At 38.1% G+C, this 13930-nt stretch overlaps 1 protein-coding gene across 1 annotated transcript in view; it reads left to right on the top strand.

Moving 5' to 3' along the window:
- The window catches only part of NRG3 (neuregulin 3), a gene marked incomplete at its 5' end in the record, with an annotated part of 371341 nt that overhangs the window by 301470 nt on the left and 55941 nt on the right, over positions 1–13930 (top strand). Inside the window, one exon of the mRNA XM_042818296.1 lies at positions 3652–3678. Within this exon, the coding sequence (XP_042674230.1) occupies positions 3652–3678 (27 nt within the window). The remainder of the gene's footprint in view (positions 1–3651; positions 3679–13930) is intronic.

Below are 13930 nucleotides of genomic sequence, written 5' to 3'. Positions count from 1 at the left end.
TTCACACTGATTCGTATTGAAGTCAGCCTATTTTTAGAGCAGATTTAGATGTCTATAATAGTCTACAGTGAATGTTTTAATATTGAATATTTTTCTCCTACAGATCAGAGATTTTTAGGTTTTGGGCTTATATTTCTTTTCATAATGTAAGTTAGAATGCACATGAAATAGTAAAACCATTCTTGGACCAGGAGAAATAGCTCCACATTAAAATGGCTGAGAAAAAAGCACCGACTAACCATAATCCAGAGCCAAAGCTGCTCATTACATGTGAAGCTTTAATAAATTGATCTGTTAGCAGGTACAAGTTTATCTTCCCCTGCGCTTGTTATCAAGGATTCCCACATGTAGATGTATTCATAAAGTATAAATTGGAATGGCTTTAGCATTAGCAAGAAATTCACTAAGTACAAGGAACGTGAGGCTCAGTAGTTTTCCCACATCAACAACCAAATTCAGATATATTCATAAATATAAAAGTATAAAAGGTAATAGCCTTCTTGTCTATTACTTCCTCAGAGCATAACAATACAAGAAAGGAAAGAAATCTAGGACCCATCCAGGGAGCAGAGCCCACATTCCAGTACATTAATACGTTAATATCAGTCATACACATTTTTGTTGTACTGAGGCCTTGAAGAAACTGCATCGCCTGATGGTGAATGGCTTGACACTCTCCTTTCTGACTCTAAGGAAATGTTTGGATGCAGTTAATCACACGTATGTTGTGGCTGGATAGGAGTGCAGCAGTCTTCTACTCCATGGTGCACTGTTGGCGGAGTGGGATTCTGCATTTTGGTGCTCGGCTTTGCCTTTGGTCAGCACTACAGCCTGCTTTCTTCCCCCAGTGCCTGGCTGTGTGGGCCCTGCCCATCTCTTACACCTGTCTACTGAGAGGGTCTTACCCCCGACAGCAGGGGAGAAGTCTGTTTCCAAAAATGGCCCTTGAATTATAGGATAATAACAACAGACTGTTAACCAAAAAAAAGAAAGAGAAAAAGAAAACAACAAACAAGCCAAAACAAAAACTGTGTAAGTATACAGATGCATTTGGGTACTGCTTGTATTGTGTTGGAAATGTGGGGCACTACTGTTACCAGTGGTGCTTGAACACTTGCAGTCAGTGTGACATGCACCAGCCCCGAGTGCACACCATGGGTGACCTTTTCATCATGGATTTGGATGCAGAGGCACCCTGCATGTCAAGGCTCTCCCCAAAACAAAGTGACCATGAGCACATAACAGCTCTGAGCACTGATTGTACAGGAATTAGTCATTTGTTTTCTGTTTCCAGGATTCTGCTTACAGGACTTGCAGAGCTGTGCTTATTAAGTGGACAGCTTAGATATTTTGCTGTTAGGACTTATCCCATTAGACATCCTTTCATCATCATCTCTGTATATCAGCTTTATCTGCAATATATGTTACGTTGGTTGTTCAAGTTGCTTTCCAGGCAATGAGATAATTAAAATAAATAACCTGACAAATGTCCCCCTCTCTCCCATTGCTTTAAAGAAGCCTATGGATTAGGCTTGTTTTTCCCTACACATAAACCACTCCAAAAGTAAAATCCTTCCTATAATTTTTAAAAGGTAGGTGTATTTTATATACACTTTTTGAGATTACTTAGCTTCCTGAAGACTGGATTATGGTGTTTTGATCTCCATTATCCTTTTTTAAATGTAAGCAGTTATCTTACCAAAAGATGCAAGAATGTGAATTCTTGCAGGTAGATAATATTTGTGGATTTTATAGGTAGAGGAAATGAGAGGAAGAAAAACAAGGTACAGATCTCTGCAGCTATAGCACTTTGAGTGCACTTGTCTTATTTCTGATGTTACGTTCTTCAAGAAGTTGCGTTTCTGCATCAGTTGTAGTAGGGATATTAGTATGCAATGTTAGTATGTGAATGTAAGAATATGGATGAGAACACTGTAATGTGGAATGTATGTATGGTTTTAACTTTACTTACAAAGTTACACGCAATGCATATATGTATGGCTTTAATTTTATGTTAATATTATATTTACATAATACCTATTTGCATGTCTTCAATGCCAGTAAAAGATGACTCATTTGAGTGTTGCTAGACTTGGGAAAGGCATCTGTTCTGACTCCAAGCCGGCAAGATGTCGATACCTGATAGCGTTACCTTACATGCTTTTCTTTTGAGATGCATTTTGGGTTTTTTTCCATGTAGGTACATATGTAGCTTAGGAATTGTGTTATAAATTTGTATGTCGAGTGAATCAGTCAAGCTAACATCCAGTGCCTTTTCCTGGAAGGATTGTGAGTTTACAAAAGGCAAATGACTCCCAGTGCTTTCAGAAGAAACTGCAGTATCTGAGATTCTCATCTTAGGTGAAAAATCTGATAACTCAAATTGTAGTGTTTGGATTTACTGTTGTGTTTACGTTGGTGAATCTTGTGGCTTTACTGTATAGTTCTTAAGTGACTTTTTGAAAGTAACTGTTGGATGGGTTAAAGTGGAAGTGTTTTGTGCGGCTCTTTGCACTTCCTAAGAGATCATAGCCTGGCTCCACCTTGCCTAGGAAAAATAATATATTAACCTTCTCTGTCTTAAGAAAATGTGACAGTAAATTGAAAGGAAGACTAAAAATAATAATTTTGCTTTTAATATATTTTTAATGAAGACATCACATTTCCCTCAGTAAAAAGAAAGCCTTATTTGCTTTTTATAATCCAAATGATGACCTCCCCTGGGAAAGTAATATGTTTCAAGTTTAGCACAGAATAGAATTGTGTTCAGCACCCTTTCAGAGTGTCTGGTTTTCTGCAGTACCAGTTTGGACTGGGATCCACTGAAGAGCTGGTTTTAAGTTTTTCCCTGTCTCTGCAAAATGACTTGTGTTATTCTTTAACCAAATAGCAATTTAAACACACTCCCTACCACCTTAATAAATTTAAATCTACTTTGCCCTGTAATGTTTTTAGGCAACAGAATCATACTGTAATTAATCACTTGAAAAGAGGTCCTGAGGTGTTTTGAGCTCCATATGGTAAATTCAGTCCATGACCAAAATAAACTGAAGATTTGCTTGTTCTTAGTTTCTTGAAATTATTGCTGAGTACCAGTCATATGGCCAAATAAGTGACATATCCACTACCTCCTAAAGTCAGATCTATGTTACGCAACAGGTTGCAGCAGTGCTATCACATCGGATGAAAGAGTGGCCGCTGTGCTGTAATGAGAGCTGCAAAACTCAGTGAAAGCCTTTCATTTCTTTGTTTAGTTTTTGATCTTCTTAGGAGAAACTGAAAGCAAGAACTTGACGCTACCATTTTTAATCAGATATTAAGAGAGAATTTTCAAGAGCAAGAGAGAATGCATTTCTGTAATTAGCTGATTTGAGGCAGTTCGGTAAGTACAGTAAAAGTGAGAGTGAAAGTTTGCATCCTTCCCCAGACACATTTACCTTATGTAGCAGGTCCACACACTAGAGTTCTGTTTTAGGATTGCTCCTTTTTGACTAATACTCATAGACTGGGTCCCTGAACTGATACTGAGTTCTGCAACACTGCCAAAAAATATCAAATGGTACAAATGGTGACAGAGAGGGTATTTACTTTTCAGTCTAACATTTCCCTTTCTTCTCTTTTTTTTTCTTTTACATGCTTTCTTGGGTACAGCAGACCATTTAGGAATTGAATTCATGGGTAAGTTTTGACTTCTCTTTCTTTCACTGTTTAACATTTATCTTGGTTAATCATCATCCCAAAACATATGGAGTTTAGTGGAAAGTCCCCCATGAGCTCCATCAGTGGATCTTGGATTAGGCGTTAATAGCAGGTCCTTTTATATTTACTGATTACGTTGGAAATTATGTCAAGATTTTATTTTACTCTTACTGCTAGAGGACTGTAAACTACATGATGATGTTTTTGTGTTTTACTGGTGTTTAATGAAACAGACCATAAAAATGATATGGCTGTGTCATGACATTTTTCATGAGATTTTTGGAAAAAATTTAATGCATGTGTTTGTGTAAAGGAGAGTAAATTTTTAAAGAGTGATTTTTTTTTATTTATTTTTTTTTCAGAATACTGTTGACGACAGTGTTCAAGTGTAACTAGGGTTAATGTTAAACATTCCATTAGAATTTAGCAGAAGAGATGCAGGGATAGTTTTAAGAAAGACAGCAAATAATTTAATTTCAGTTTAATAGAAAGCTCAAACAGGTTTGATTTTGATTTTGAATAACTGCTTTCTGAAAAGAAAAGGTGATTTTCTACTGACTCTGCAGTTGCAGTGTAGCACGTTCATAGCCTGAGGGACTGATAGGTTGAATAGGTCAGTGCTTCACCTTTCAATTGGTGATCTTTAGAGAGCATGAGTTATTTCCTCTAGGGAGCTGAGGTCTGTCCTTAGCAGGGCTAGTGATCTGGTTTATCAGCTGTGTAAAAAAACAGCTCGCATAAACAGTTGCATATGATTGAAAGCAAATAATACGCTGGGAATTCATATGGAAGTCAAAAAAAAAAAAAAAAAAAAAAAAACCCTTTGTGTCTTTTGTCTGTTTTGAATATTATTCTTTTTTTATTTAAAAAATAAAAATATTATCACCTAATGATTTTAAGTGATGACATGGGAATTGTTTTGACAAGTGAGGTATTGCTCATCGTTGTACCATTGCTGTGATGAGTATTAATGACATAGCAGGCTGCTTAGCAAGAGGACAGGTAGCAGGTGGAACATGTTTTCCTACTGCTTTTGGACTTGTGTGGCATATCTAGAGGCCTGCCTACAAATCTGGGCTCCCTAGGTAAGGAGAGAGGTTTACAATCTGAACTCAGTGCAGTGAAGGCTCACCAAGATGGTCGGGGGCTGGAGCTCATGGCATGCAGGGAAGTGCTGAGTGCACTCAGTTTCTCAGAGGAAAGCAAGGGGAGATCTCCCTTCCACTTCAAACTCCATGATGGCTGCATACAGAGAAAACAGGATTGGACTATGTGGAGGTGCAGAGAGAAAATGTAAGAGACAGTGGACACAAAATTCTCATTACTTATTGTAAGTACTTTTTGAAAACGAGAGTGGTTGTCAGCCATTGGAACAGATTCACTATAGATACTAGGGAGCTTCCATTGCTGGGGATTTTTAATATTTAGCTGAAGGGGACCTTGAGCATCCTGATGCCACTGCATAGTGGGCTCTGCTGTGAGCACCCAGATGGACAGGGTGACTCCAGTGCTCCCTTTCAGCCTGGGTCATTTTGTGTGTTCTACAAGTTTGGTGTTTCATTTGGGTTTATTTGAAACTGAAAGTACTGGTGGAAATTAACGCAAGTGTTTTCATACACTTAGTTGACAAGAAAATGTTTTTCATTAAAGATTCTGCATGTATTCCAATTTTGCTGAGTCTGCAAGCAGCAATTGTGAGGAGTATGAATCAAACATACTTATCAAATCATATGTACATCAAACATACATATCAAATCATATAAGTATATGTATAAAGAGGTTAAGAGACATTTATAGGAGCTTCTTCGTAAGAAGGAAAGTGCTCTGCAGGAGGCAAAGGCAAAGCATTTTATCTTCATTTTGAGCTTCTTAGTTTTGTTTTTTTTTTTCCTTAAGACATCTTTTTTAAGACTTGAAATAGAGCCAACCCCTGAAGCCTTGGCTCTGAGTTGTCTTCTCGTATGAGTAGCTTTTTGATTGTCTTATTTAATATTGGAACAGATCCTAATTGTATAGAAATTAATGAAGTTGTATGTCTCTAGAATGGAAATATTATGACAGAAATCTAAGATGTAACAGAAGTCTAAGGTGTTATTCTGTGGGCTAGGAGAAAGCAAGACCGAGATTCATACATGAAAGTGAAATGCTTGAGCTTCTTAAAGGCTTCAATTATTAATTTTTTTTTTTTTTTTTTTAGGAACTACTTAGCAAGTGTAAACAAATATAAAATCATTATTCCACATGTAGAAAATTACATATTTCTGTATATGGAGACATCTGGTGACAATATACTGATCCTATTAGCGTCATTTGTGCTGAGCCTTTCCCATTAGTTTGCTTCTGTACTGTATAAAATAATCTCAGTAACAGGGATAAGTATTTTCCAGTTACGATAAATAAGGTATGGGTGATGCAGAGGTTAGCATTGATTGTATGGGATCCCAGAGCATGCTTTCTAGTGTTTTGCTTGCATTTGTGAGTTCAGTTGCTTTAGGATTTGCATTTCCATCATCATCAACTGGAAATTTTGCCTTAGAAGTTGATCTATTCTTTGAGGAAAATAGCATTATTCTTGAGTAGCGTAACATTTTCACTCTTGAAGCAGAGTTTCTGAGTTTTACCTTCTTCTTACAAGTTGGTAATGAAGTAAGGGAAGATACCACTGCACTTTGTTTTGAAATCATCATGTAATTAGGTGAAGAGTATATGAAAAGTTAGTTTCAATCCCTGCCCTGGGTTGAGAACTGTTTTAGTTGCTTTTTCATAATCTGTTTTACAAGAGTGAAAGCTACGTAGGCCTGGCTTCCCAGGGAAGGCTGGGCTCCTTCCCCAGTCAAGTTAGAAGCTCCTGAAGATATGAACAACCGTTTGTGGTGCTGCCCTGTGGTGTACAGATAAATGATCCATCTGGCTTAGCTGGCATTCTCTAAGGAAAGAAGATGAGCAAAGCCATTTTTTATTTGCCATAAACAGAAGAACCCAGAGTTGCTGGAGGATACGTACCTGCCCAATCCTTTTATTGTCCTGTTAGACATCTGCTGACCATGAGCTTGTGTGTCCTTTTGGGCCTGTGGTATGCCTTCTCCCTCAAGCTCTGATGGCAATCAGTTGCAGAGGTCAGCATGCACTGTTTTAATATCTCCTGAAACCCACCTCTTGCCAGAGTCTGTGGTCATCCTTACAAGTTCTAACAGGCTGTGTGTGCAGGAGTTATGTGTTCAGTTTATTTGCCACACTGGCTGCTTTGTTATTCTCCATCACCTCCTCACCTTCCCATGACCTCTTTTGGATGTTATCTAGTTTATGTTCTGTATGCTCTGTGCATTCCCAGACATGAATGCCTAGTACTTTAGTATCCTTGCTGGTCTTGGTTTGCAGTGTCTGTTTCTTCATATGGATAGCAGAGATAGATGCAAACGTATTACCGTGGCATGTATGTTTTAAAACATTGCAGGTATAACAACAAATATACACTTCTTACATATGCATGTGCAACTGCTGTTAAATTAAATGAAAGTTATGTGTTCAAGGGACATTATGTCCTAAAAAATGTACATTTAGGAATTGTTGTCAGGATGGCCAAGCTTTTTGCAGTTTCTAAGAATATGGAGACGATCTATTTGCTTGGTACCTCAAATGAGACCAGTCATTTTTGTCAGCATTTCTGCGTTTGCATTGCTCAGCTTTCTGGGGGATCTCTTTTGGTAGTGTGCAGCACAGAGACTGTTTTTTCCCTTGGAAAAGGCTACAAAGTTCCCTTCCTCCTGGCCTGTGCTTCTCAGCTGCATGGGTGCACATTTCCATAGGGCTCCCAGGGCATCTCACCAGTCGTGACGCAGGCAGTGTCACGTATATTTCCAACATGTAGGTAAGTAAACATTATCATGATATTCTTATAAATGAACTGAAAATCTGTTTGTACTGTTTTGTCAATTGAAAGCAGCCTGGCTGTTGGTAGTGCAGCGAGTTTGCAACAAATGAGGAAGGCTGAAAGAAGAAGCTTTTAATGAATGGTAAAACAGTCTGATTTGTTCTAGATATTATGAGTGACTGCAGATTGGTATCTGTTTTCTTGATCTTCAGAGCTGAATGTTAGCATTGTTATTTTCTTGTCATTTTGTGTGATGGAAATATTGATGGTGAAGCCATGTGTCTGTGGGAGCCAATAAAGATGGTAGGGTTCCTTCACTGTGAGGCTGGCTTGGGGAGACAGACCTTGTACATGTGTGTTCCAACTGCAGAGTAAAATCACTGCTCTAACTCCCAGGTAAAAGAGATGCAGAAGTCAGGGGGTGACCTTAAGAAATAAGTATTGTGGGCTCAATCAGTTAGCACCCAAGATAAGAAGTCATCAGTTCGACTTGTTTCTTACAGCAGGAATGAGTGTGGAGTAAGGATGTCATGTGCCGAGGGATGAAGTGCGAAAGTGAGTTTTAAAATAACCTGCTGTGACATGAACAAACATGACCACTGTAGCTGAAACAATATCTGTTGTATCTGAAACTACTGCAGCAGTTCATCTTATCTTCCAGAAGCTTTATCTTTTGTTTTGTAACAGTAACGTGCAATAGATACAGATTAAAAAAAAATAATACAAAACAGTCTGAGGCAAGTACAACAGGTAGGCTGCTACAGTATTGATGAAAATACAGTCACGACATTAAATTAAGCAGAGCAATAAAGTAACCCAGGAACTGGAACATCATTAGAATTATTCTTTATACATCTCCTTGCAATGACTACAGTATGAAAGGTGTTTGGTTTTTTGTGTTCTTAATGTCAGAGAAGAAAGTGCCTGCTTTGTTTCCACTCTGCTGATTCTTACCCTGTCTTCTTTGTGTTGAGATGCTTGTATGCCTCAAACTGTGGGAACACATGATAAGCAGACTCTGGGAGCTTTGGTCATGCGTTTTGATTTTTGCTAACCACAAAAGATGCTCTGCTGATTGTTGGCAATATGAGCAAGACTGAAAAATAGGAACAAAACTGTTTTTTACTGTTCAAGAAAAAATAAAAAGGTAAAGTTCATTAGTTTATGCACAGCTCACAAATGTGTAGCGGGTGAGACATCCTCTAAAACACAACGTCTTGTAGCAGCAAGCACACAGAAAATAAATACCAGTGGATGGCTTTAGCTTTGCTTCTTATTTTGTGAACTCTCATCTGTTATAAAGCCTTGTAACACACTGTTCTCACTGGAAGAGAAAACGAACATTCACTTAAGTGAGCAAAGCATATATGTATTTTAAAGAACGTGGTTAAAAAACAATTCAGCTTTCCCTGTATTCCTTTTCTATTGTATTTATTTATTTTTTAATATAAAGCAGGTCAATCCTTTCATGGTAATGTGGGGCACTGGCTGTTTTATGCTTGTGGTTACACATATTGTATTATTATATGTTCTGATTACCATCATCTCCTGGTAATCTTAAAGTGAATTTGTCTGCTGATTATATCATTCTTTAAGCATTTAATATATTTCATCATATCCCTGTACTCATTTAATAAATTCCTGAAGCTCTAAGAGACTGTATCAAGCTAATATTATTTGTTGTCGTAGTCCCTTTATTACTAATCAAGCCCAAACTTTATTTTTTTTACTGAATTTTGCTTCAGCTTTTGGGCCCTGGTATTTCTGTTTAGTTTGTGAAATACTTGTCTCTTCTAAGCACATTGCAAAATAACAGCAGTATTCTGTGGATCTTCACAGAATTATTTTAGCTGGGAGGAGCAGTCATCAACTCTAGAGAAAAGACCACCAGAAGACTGAATTGAATAGAAGCAACTGATGTGTGTGTGCTGTGAGATTAATGGAGAAAGCAGAAGTTCCTCAGGTGGGGGGGAAGCGCTGCCACTGGCTGAACCTTCTTAGGAAAGCATGAATTTGAAATGAAACCTAAATGTATCTGGTGAACATGCTGAAGGATCTCTTTCAACACTTAGACTCACATCTGCAGATCTGGTTGGTTTTGTGTAAACCAGAGGAAGAGATTTATCCCTGAGTGATTGTGACCTAGGTACCATCTGCATTTACCACACCAGTAGCTGTACTGCTCTCTTTCCGTGCCATTTTGTCAGTTTACCTACATTTGCTATGTCAGAAATGGATTGGGTTGAATTAATTTGCATTAGAAGGCAAGACTAAGATGTACCAAAGGATTAGTTTACGTTTACTGCATTGACTTATAACGCTTTCTGAGCACTTCCCCTATGAAAATACCACATTTTATCAACTATGTGGGTAAAATAATGACGATTTATATTATTTACTCTGACCAACCTGTTTGATTGGAATTTTCATCTAACTAGCTAACTAACCACTTGTGGTGGAACGTATCTTTTTCAGTCAATCCGTCTATGTATTGATAATATAGTAAGCTCACAGTTGTGGAAAGCTGGAATTGGTCATGGTTTCTCTGTTTGTTGATCTGGAGCTGGGCTGGGAGGAGGTGGTGGTTGTATTAAGCACAGTATAAGTCTCTGTAAATTGGTTGTATGGCATCAGTAATGCGACATATTTTTTAGCCTGTTACTTCCCATGCAAGTATGGTCTATAACTAGAGTGTCAAAATGTCATCTGAGGACTAAAAAAGAGAAATAGTGAAACCTTAAGAGATATTTTGTATAAGCTTCCAGGTAAGTGGCTGCATAACTCCTACTCCCAGGTACAAACCTCTTCTGCATGAGGCTGTGGTCTGTTGTCACTTCAGAAAAAGGGAATCGTGCTGTAAGGCTGGACTTCAAACAAGAACATAGCGTCTCATCTGCATGCAGAGGGTTTTTTTGCATTATTATGTTAATAATGTATGCAAGTCATGCATATATTCTGATTGGGGCTGGGTGTGTCCCCTGGGTTTCTGTGTGGGTGATGTCTCTCAAAGGTGAATGCTTTTTGTCATGAAATACAGGTAATTGGATGGCCCCAGTTGAACGACAGCTGTGTATTTAAATGTGACCTTATAGCTAGTCAGTCTTGTAACCTGCCTTTTCAATGTGGTATTTAGGAGGTATTTGAGGAATTGTTAAAATGGGCACCACAGGAAGTTGACTTGTAATGTTGAGATTTTACTCTTGGCCTTGCTTGGTCTGTGGTGATTTAACCAGCTGTAACCATGTGTAGACAGTGACTTGTGTGTATTGTGTACTGCTTTGAGTTTCTTGCTGAGCGAGGACCTGGGAAGAGACTTCAAATTACTAAGTACGCCATGTATGTGCCTCGGAAAGCTTGGAGTCTGTTGTTTAACCACTAGGATGAGGCTTTTATTAGTTGTTTACTGGGTATAGTGGTATTTTTCTACAGGAGAAGAGGCTCCAAATGCCAGAGCTGTGCCGTGTTTATGCAGCCACAGTGAATCACTGTTACTTTAGCCTTTACTGCTTTGAGGTGTCACGTAGGTGTCAAGTCTCATCCAGAAAAAGATGCAAGGATTTGGAAAGCATAAGGTGAATATCGCAATAAATGTTCTATGACAGTGGTGCACCTGTAATATATATTGCAGTTGCATAGAAAAATCGATGTTTCTGATGGTGAACTAAATCTTTGTGTCCTCTGTGCCTAGAATGAGCAGAGACAGCATCCTGCCAGTAGTTGCTGGAAGAAGAGAAGAAGGGTAAGCATCTTGGAAAAAATGATAATGCACTATGCTGAGCACTAAATTATTTTTTCATATATTCCCTTTTCTTTTCTTTTGCAGGAGCTGTATGATACTGGCATGTGAAGATATGCAAAGCCATTATTCCAGCTCTGGCCGATTATTTTAATAAAGTTACTTCCATAATAACTGAAAATTGTATCACAATCCCATTTTTCATCCTCATTAACATCAGTTTACCTTCGTTTTGAAACCAGTCCGTATCACTATTTACTTCTGACTACATAGCTCTGCGGTTATATTGGGAATGAGCCTGGGCAGCAGAAGAAGAGGGGAAAAAATAGTGTGCACGTGTTGTTCTTGTGTGCTTGATACTCAGCAGAAGTTTTATTAATTGCAAACTGTTGCTTGCAGGGGACAGACAAGGGTTTGTGTTTACCCGTGCAAACTTTTCATCTTTGGATGGTAAAATCGATCACGATGAAGTATTATGATTTAGTATGGATTCAGAATTTTCTAGTATTTAGATCATGTCCTTTTAGTTACTCACTGTGCCTATAGTTACCATATCCCTTACTGAACAATTCTCACATATATTAATATGATCCTTTCTATTTTAAGTGAATTACGTTCTACTCCATGTGTGGTGTTAGTGAGTAAACTATTGTGTTAAGTAATACCATGTTTCTTTTTGGTTATTCTTGCAGGTCCCTTGGTAATTTAGTTTTTCACATTCAAGTACAAAGGGAAAATAATTGTCTGGTAAAGGAGGGGCATGACAGATGTATGTATGCATTACTGAAGTTCTGAACAAGATTAACAAAAATTTTAGTCTTCTCTATCTGACAGTGAAAAAAAAAACTAAAAATCCACTCAAAATAACAGAAGAGGTAGGCAGAATTAATAGTCTAATAAGTTTGTAGAGGAGAAGGGACAGAAGTTGCTTTGCAATTAAGAGCATGAATACTTCTATTAGTAATTTTCCATTCACTGCTGTTAATGACTAGCAGCATTCGTTTCCTTCTGTCATTCAAATGATTGCGTTGTCTCCAAAAATACAAGTCACTAAAGGAACAAGGAGTGAAGCTCACTGCAGACTTGGGAGGCTGCCTGCCTAAGCCTGACCTCTTCTGCACAATGCCTGGTGAGGTGTGCTCTCAGCCCCTGTACATTCGGCTCTGTTGGTTGTGGCACAGGAACAAACTTGAGTGCTATAAAGACGTAAGTATCTCTGTGTGATCCTGTAGTTTGCAAAATGGATGCTTACAAGGACTTCAGGTGTTGTTCGAGTTGGAGCTCGCTGGGAATTCTGAGAATGGCAGTGTTGAACTCAGAGTTACTTTTGTCTTGTGATTTCCAGTCAAAACCACATGGAAGCCAGTGGATACTTCAATATAATTTCTAAGGCACTTGAAAGCAAAATGTCAGGTGTGTAACTACATTCACACAGAAGTCAGGTGCTTCTTTTCATGACCACCTACAACTGGAAAACATCTCTCAATAGTGTTGACAAAACTTGTGTGCAGGTAACTCTATGTCCATGTGCAAAGCTGGGAGCCATACCCATACCTTTTCTCTTTTGTACCTGCCTAATTTTTCATTTCTGTGCTTCACTAGACTTTCCTTTTCTGTTAGTTCCAACTTCTGTGTGCACTATGTTGCTATTGCAGGAATAACAGAATCAGTTCTAAGTATCACAACTTCTCTTTGTTTTAATGGAGAGCGTGATCTTTACTGAAGTTTTACTCATGGTTAGTTGTAATGTAAGTGATAGAGCATTTGAAAAATAAGAGTTGCAAAGTGCACTAACTTGCCTGGCTCATAAAATGGGAATGTTAAGAAAATCGATACAGCAGTGTTACTTAAGCAGCTGTAGAAACACAAAAGAATGTATTTATAATACACACTAGTATGGGATACTAATGAAAATATACCAGCTATTTCTTTCTGTGTTCACTCAACCCTGCTCTCAATGCTGTTATTTAACCAGTTTAGATTTGCTTTCAGGGTAAGTAAGATTTTTTTTCTAATGAGTAAAGTTGAGATGTTCTTCACGATGTGTTGTTCTGGATGTGGCTCTGGGCAGCGTGCTCTAGTGCTTGGTGACCCTGATCATGGCAGGGGGATTGAAACTACATCATCTTTGAGGTCCTTTTCAACCCAGGCCATTCTGTGATTCTTTCAGTTTGTAGTGTCAAGTCTATGTACTTCATATACAGCATTTGTACTTCATATAAAGCTCAACTGATAGGGAAGAACTTTTAAATTGTTCGACACTAAGTAGTTGGCTAAGCACGCTGCAGTGCTAGAATTTATTAAATCTCATTTAATAATTTGCCTCCATTGAGAACAGCGCTGTGATTCCAGCTGCCTTTCTTGTATGATTTTTTTAATGCTCCTGTACTTTGGGCAGTGCAATCAGGAAATAAACAAGGAAGTGTCTGTGGTTTATTGCATTCATTTGATGAACGATGAGGATAAAAATCACCAAAATGAGTAGATTTGTTCTTGGGTCATTTTTTCTTGTAAATCTTTGTGGTGTGCTTTTGAATTTTCTCACCTGATGAGTCTTTTCAAGGTAAGATAGTACCAGAACCTGTGATTCTTCCAGTTAGTAATGATTCTTGCTCTGTAATAAG

Source organism: Centrocercus urophasianus, unplaced genomic scaffold, assembly GCF_019232065.1.
Source record: "Centrocercus urophasianus isolate 14NV4802_14NV808 unplaced genomic scaffold, USGS_Curo_1.0 seq_17, whole genome shotgun sequence".
Lineage (NCBI taxonomy): Eukaryota > Metazoa > Chordata > Aves > Galliformes > Phasianidae > Centrocercus > Centrocercus urophasianus.
Note: the sequence above shows the minus strand (reverse complement) of the source record. Positions and strands in the feature narration are given on the sequence as shown.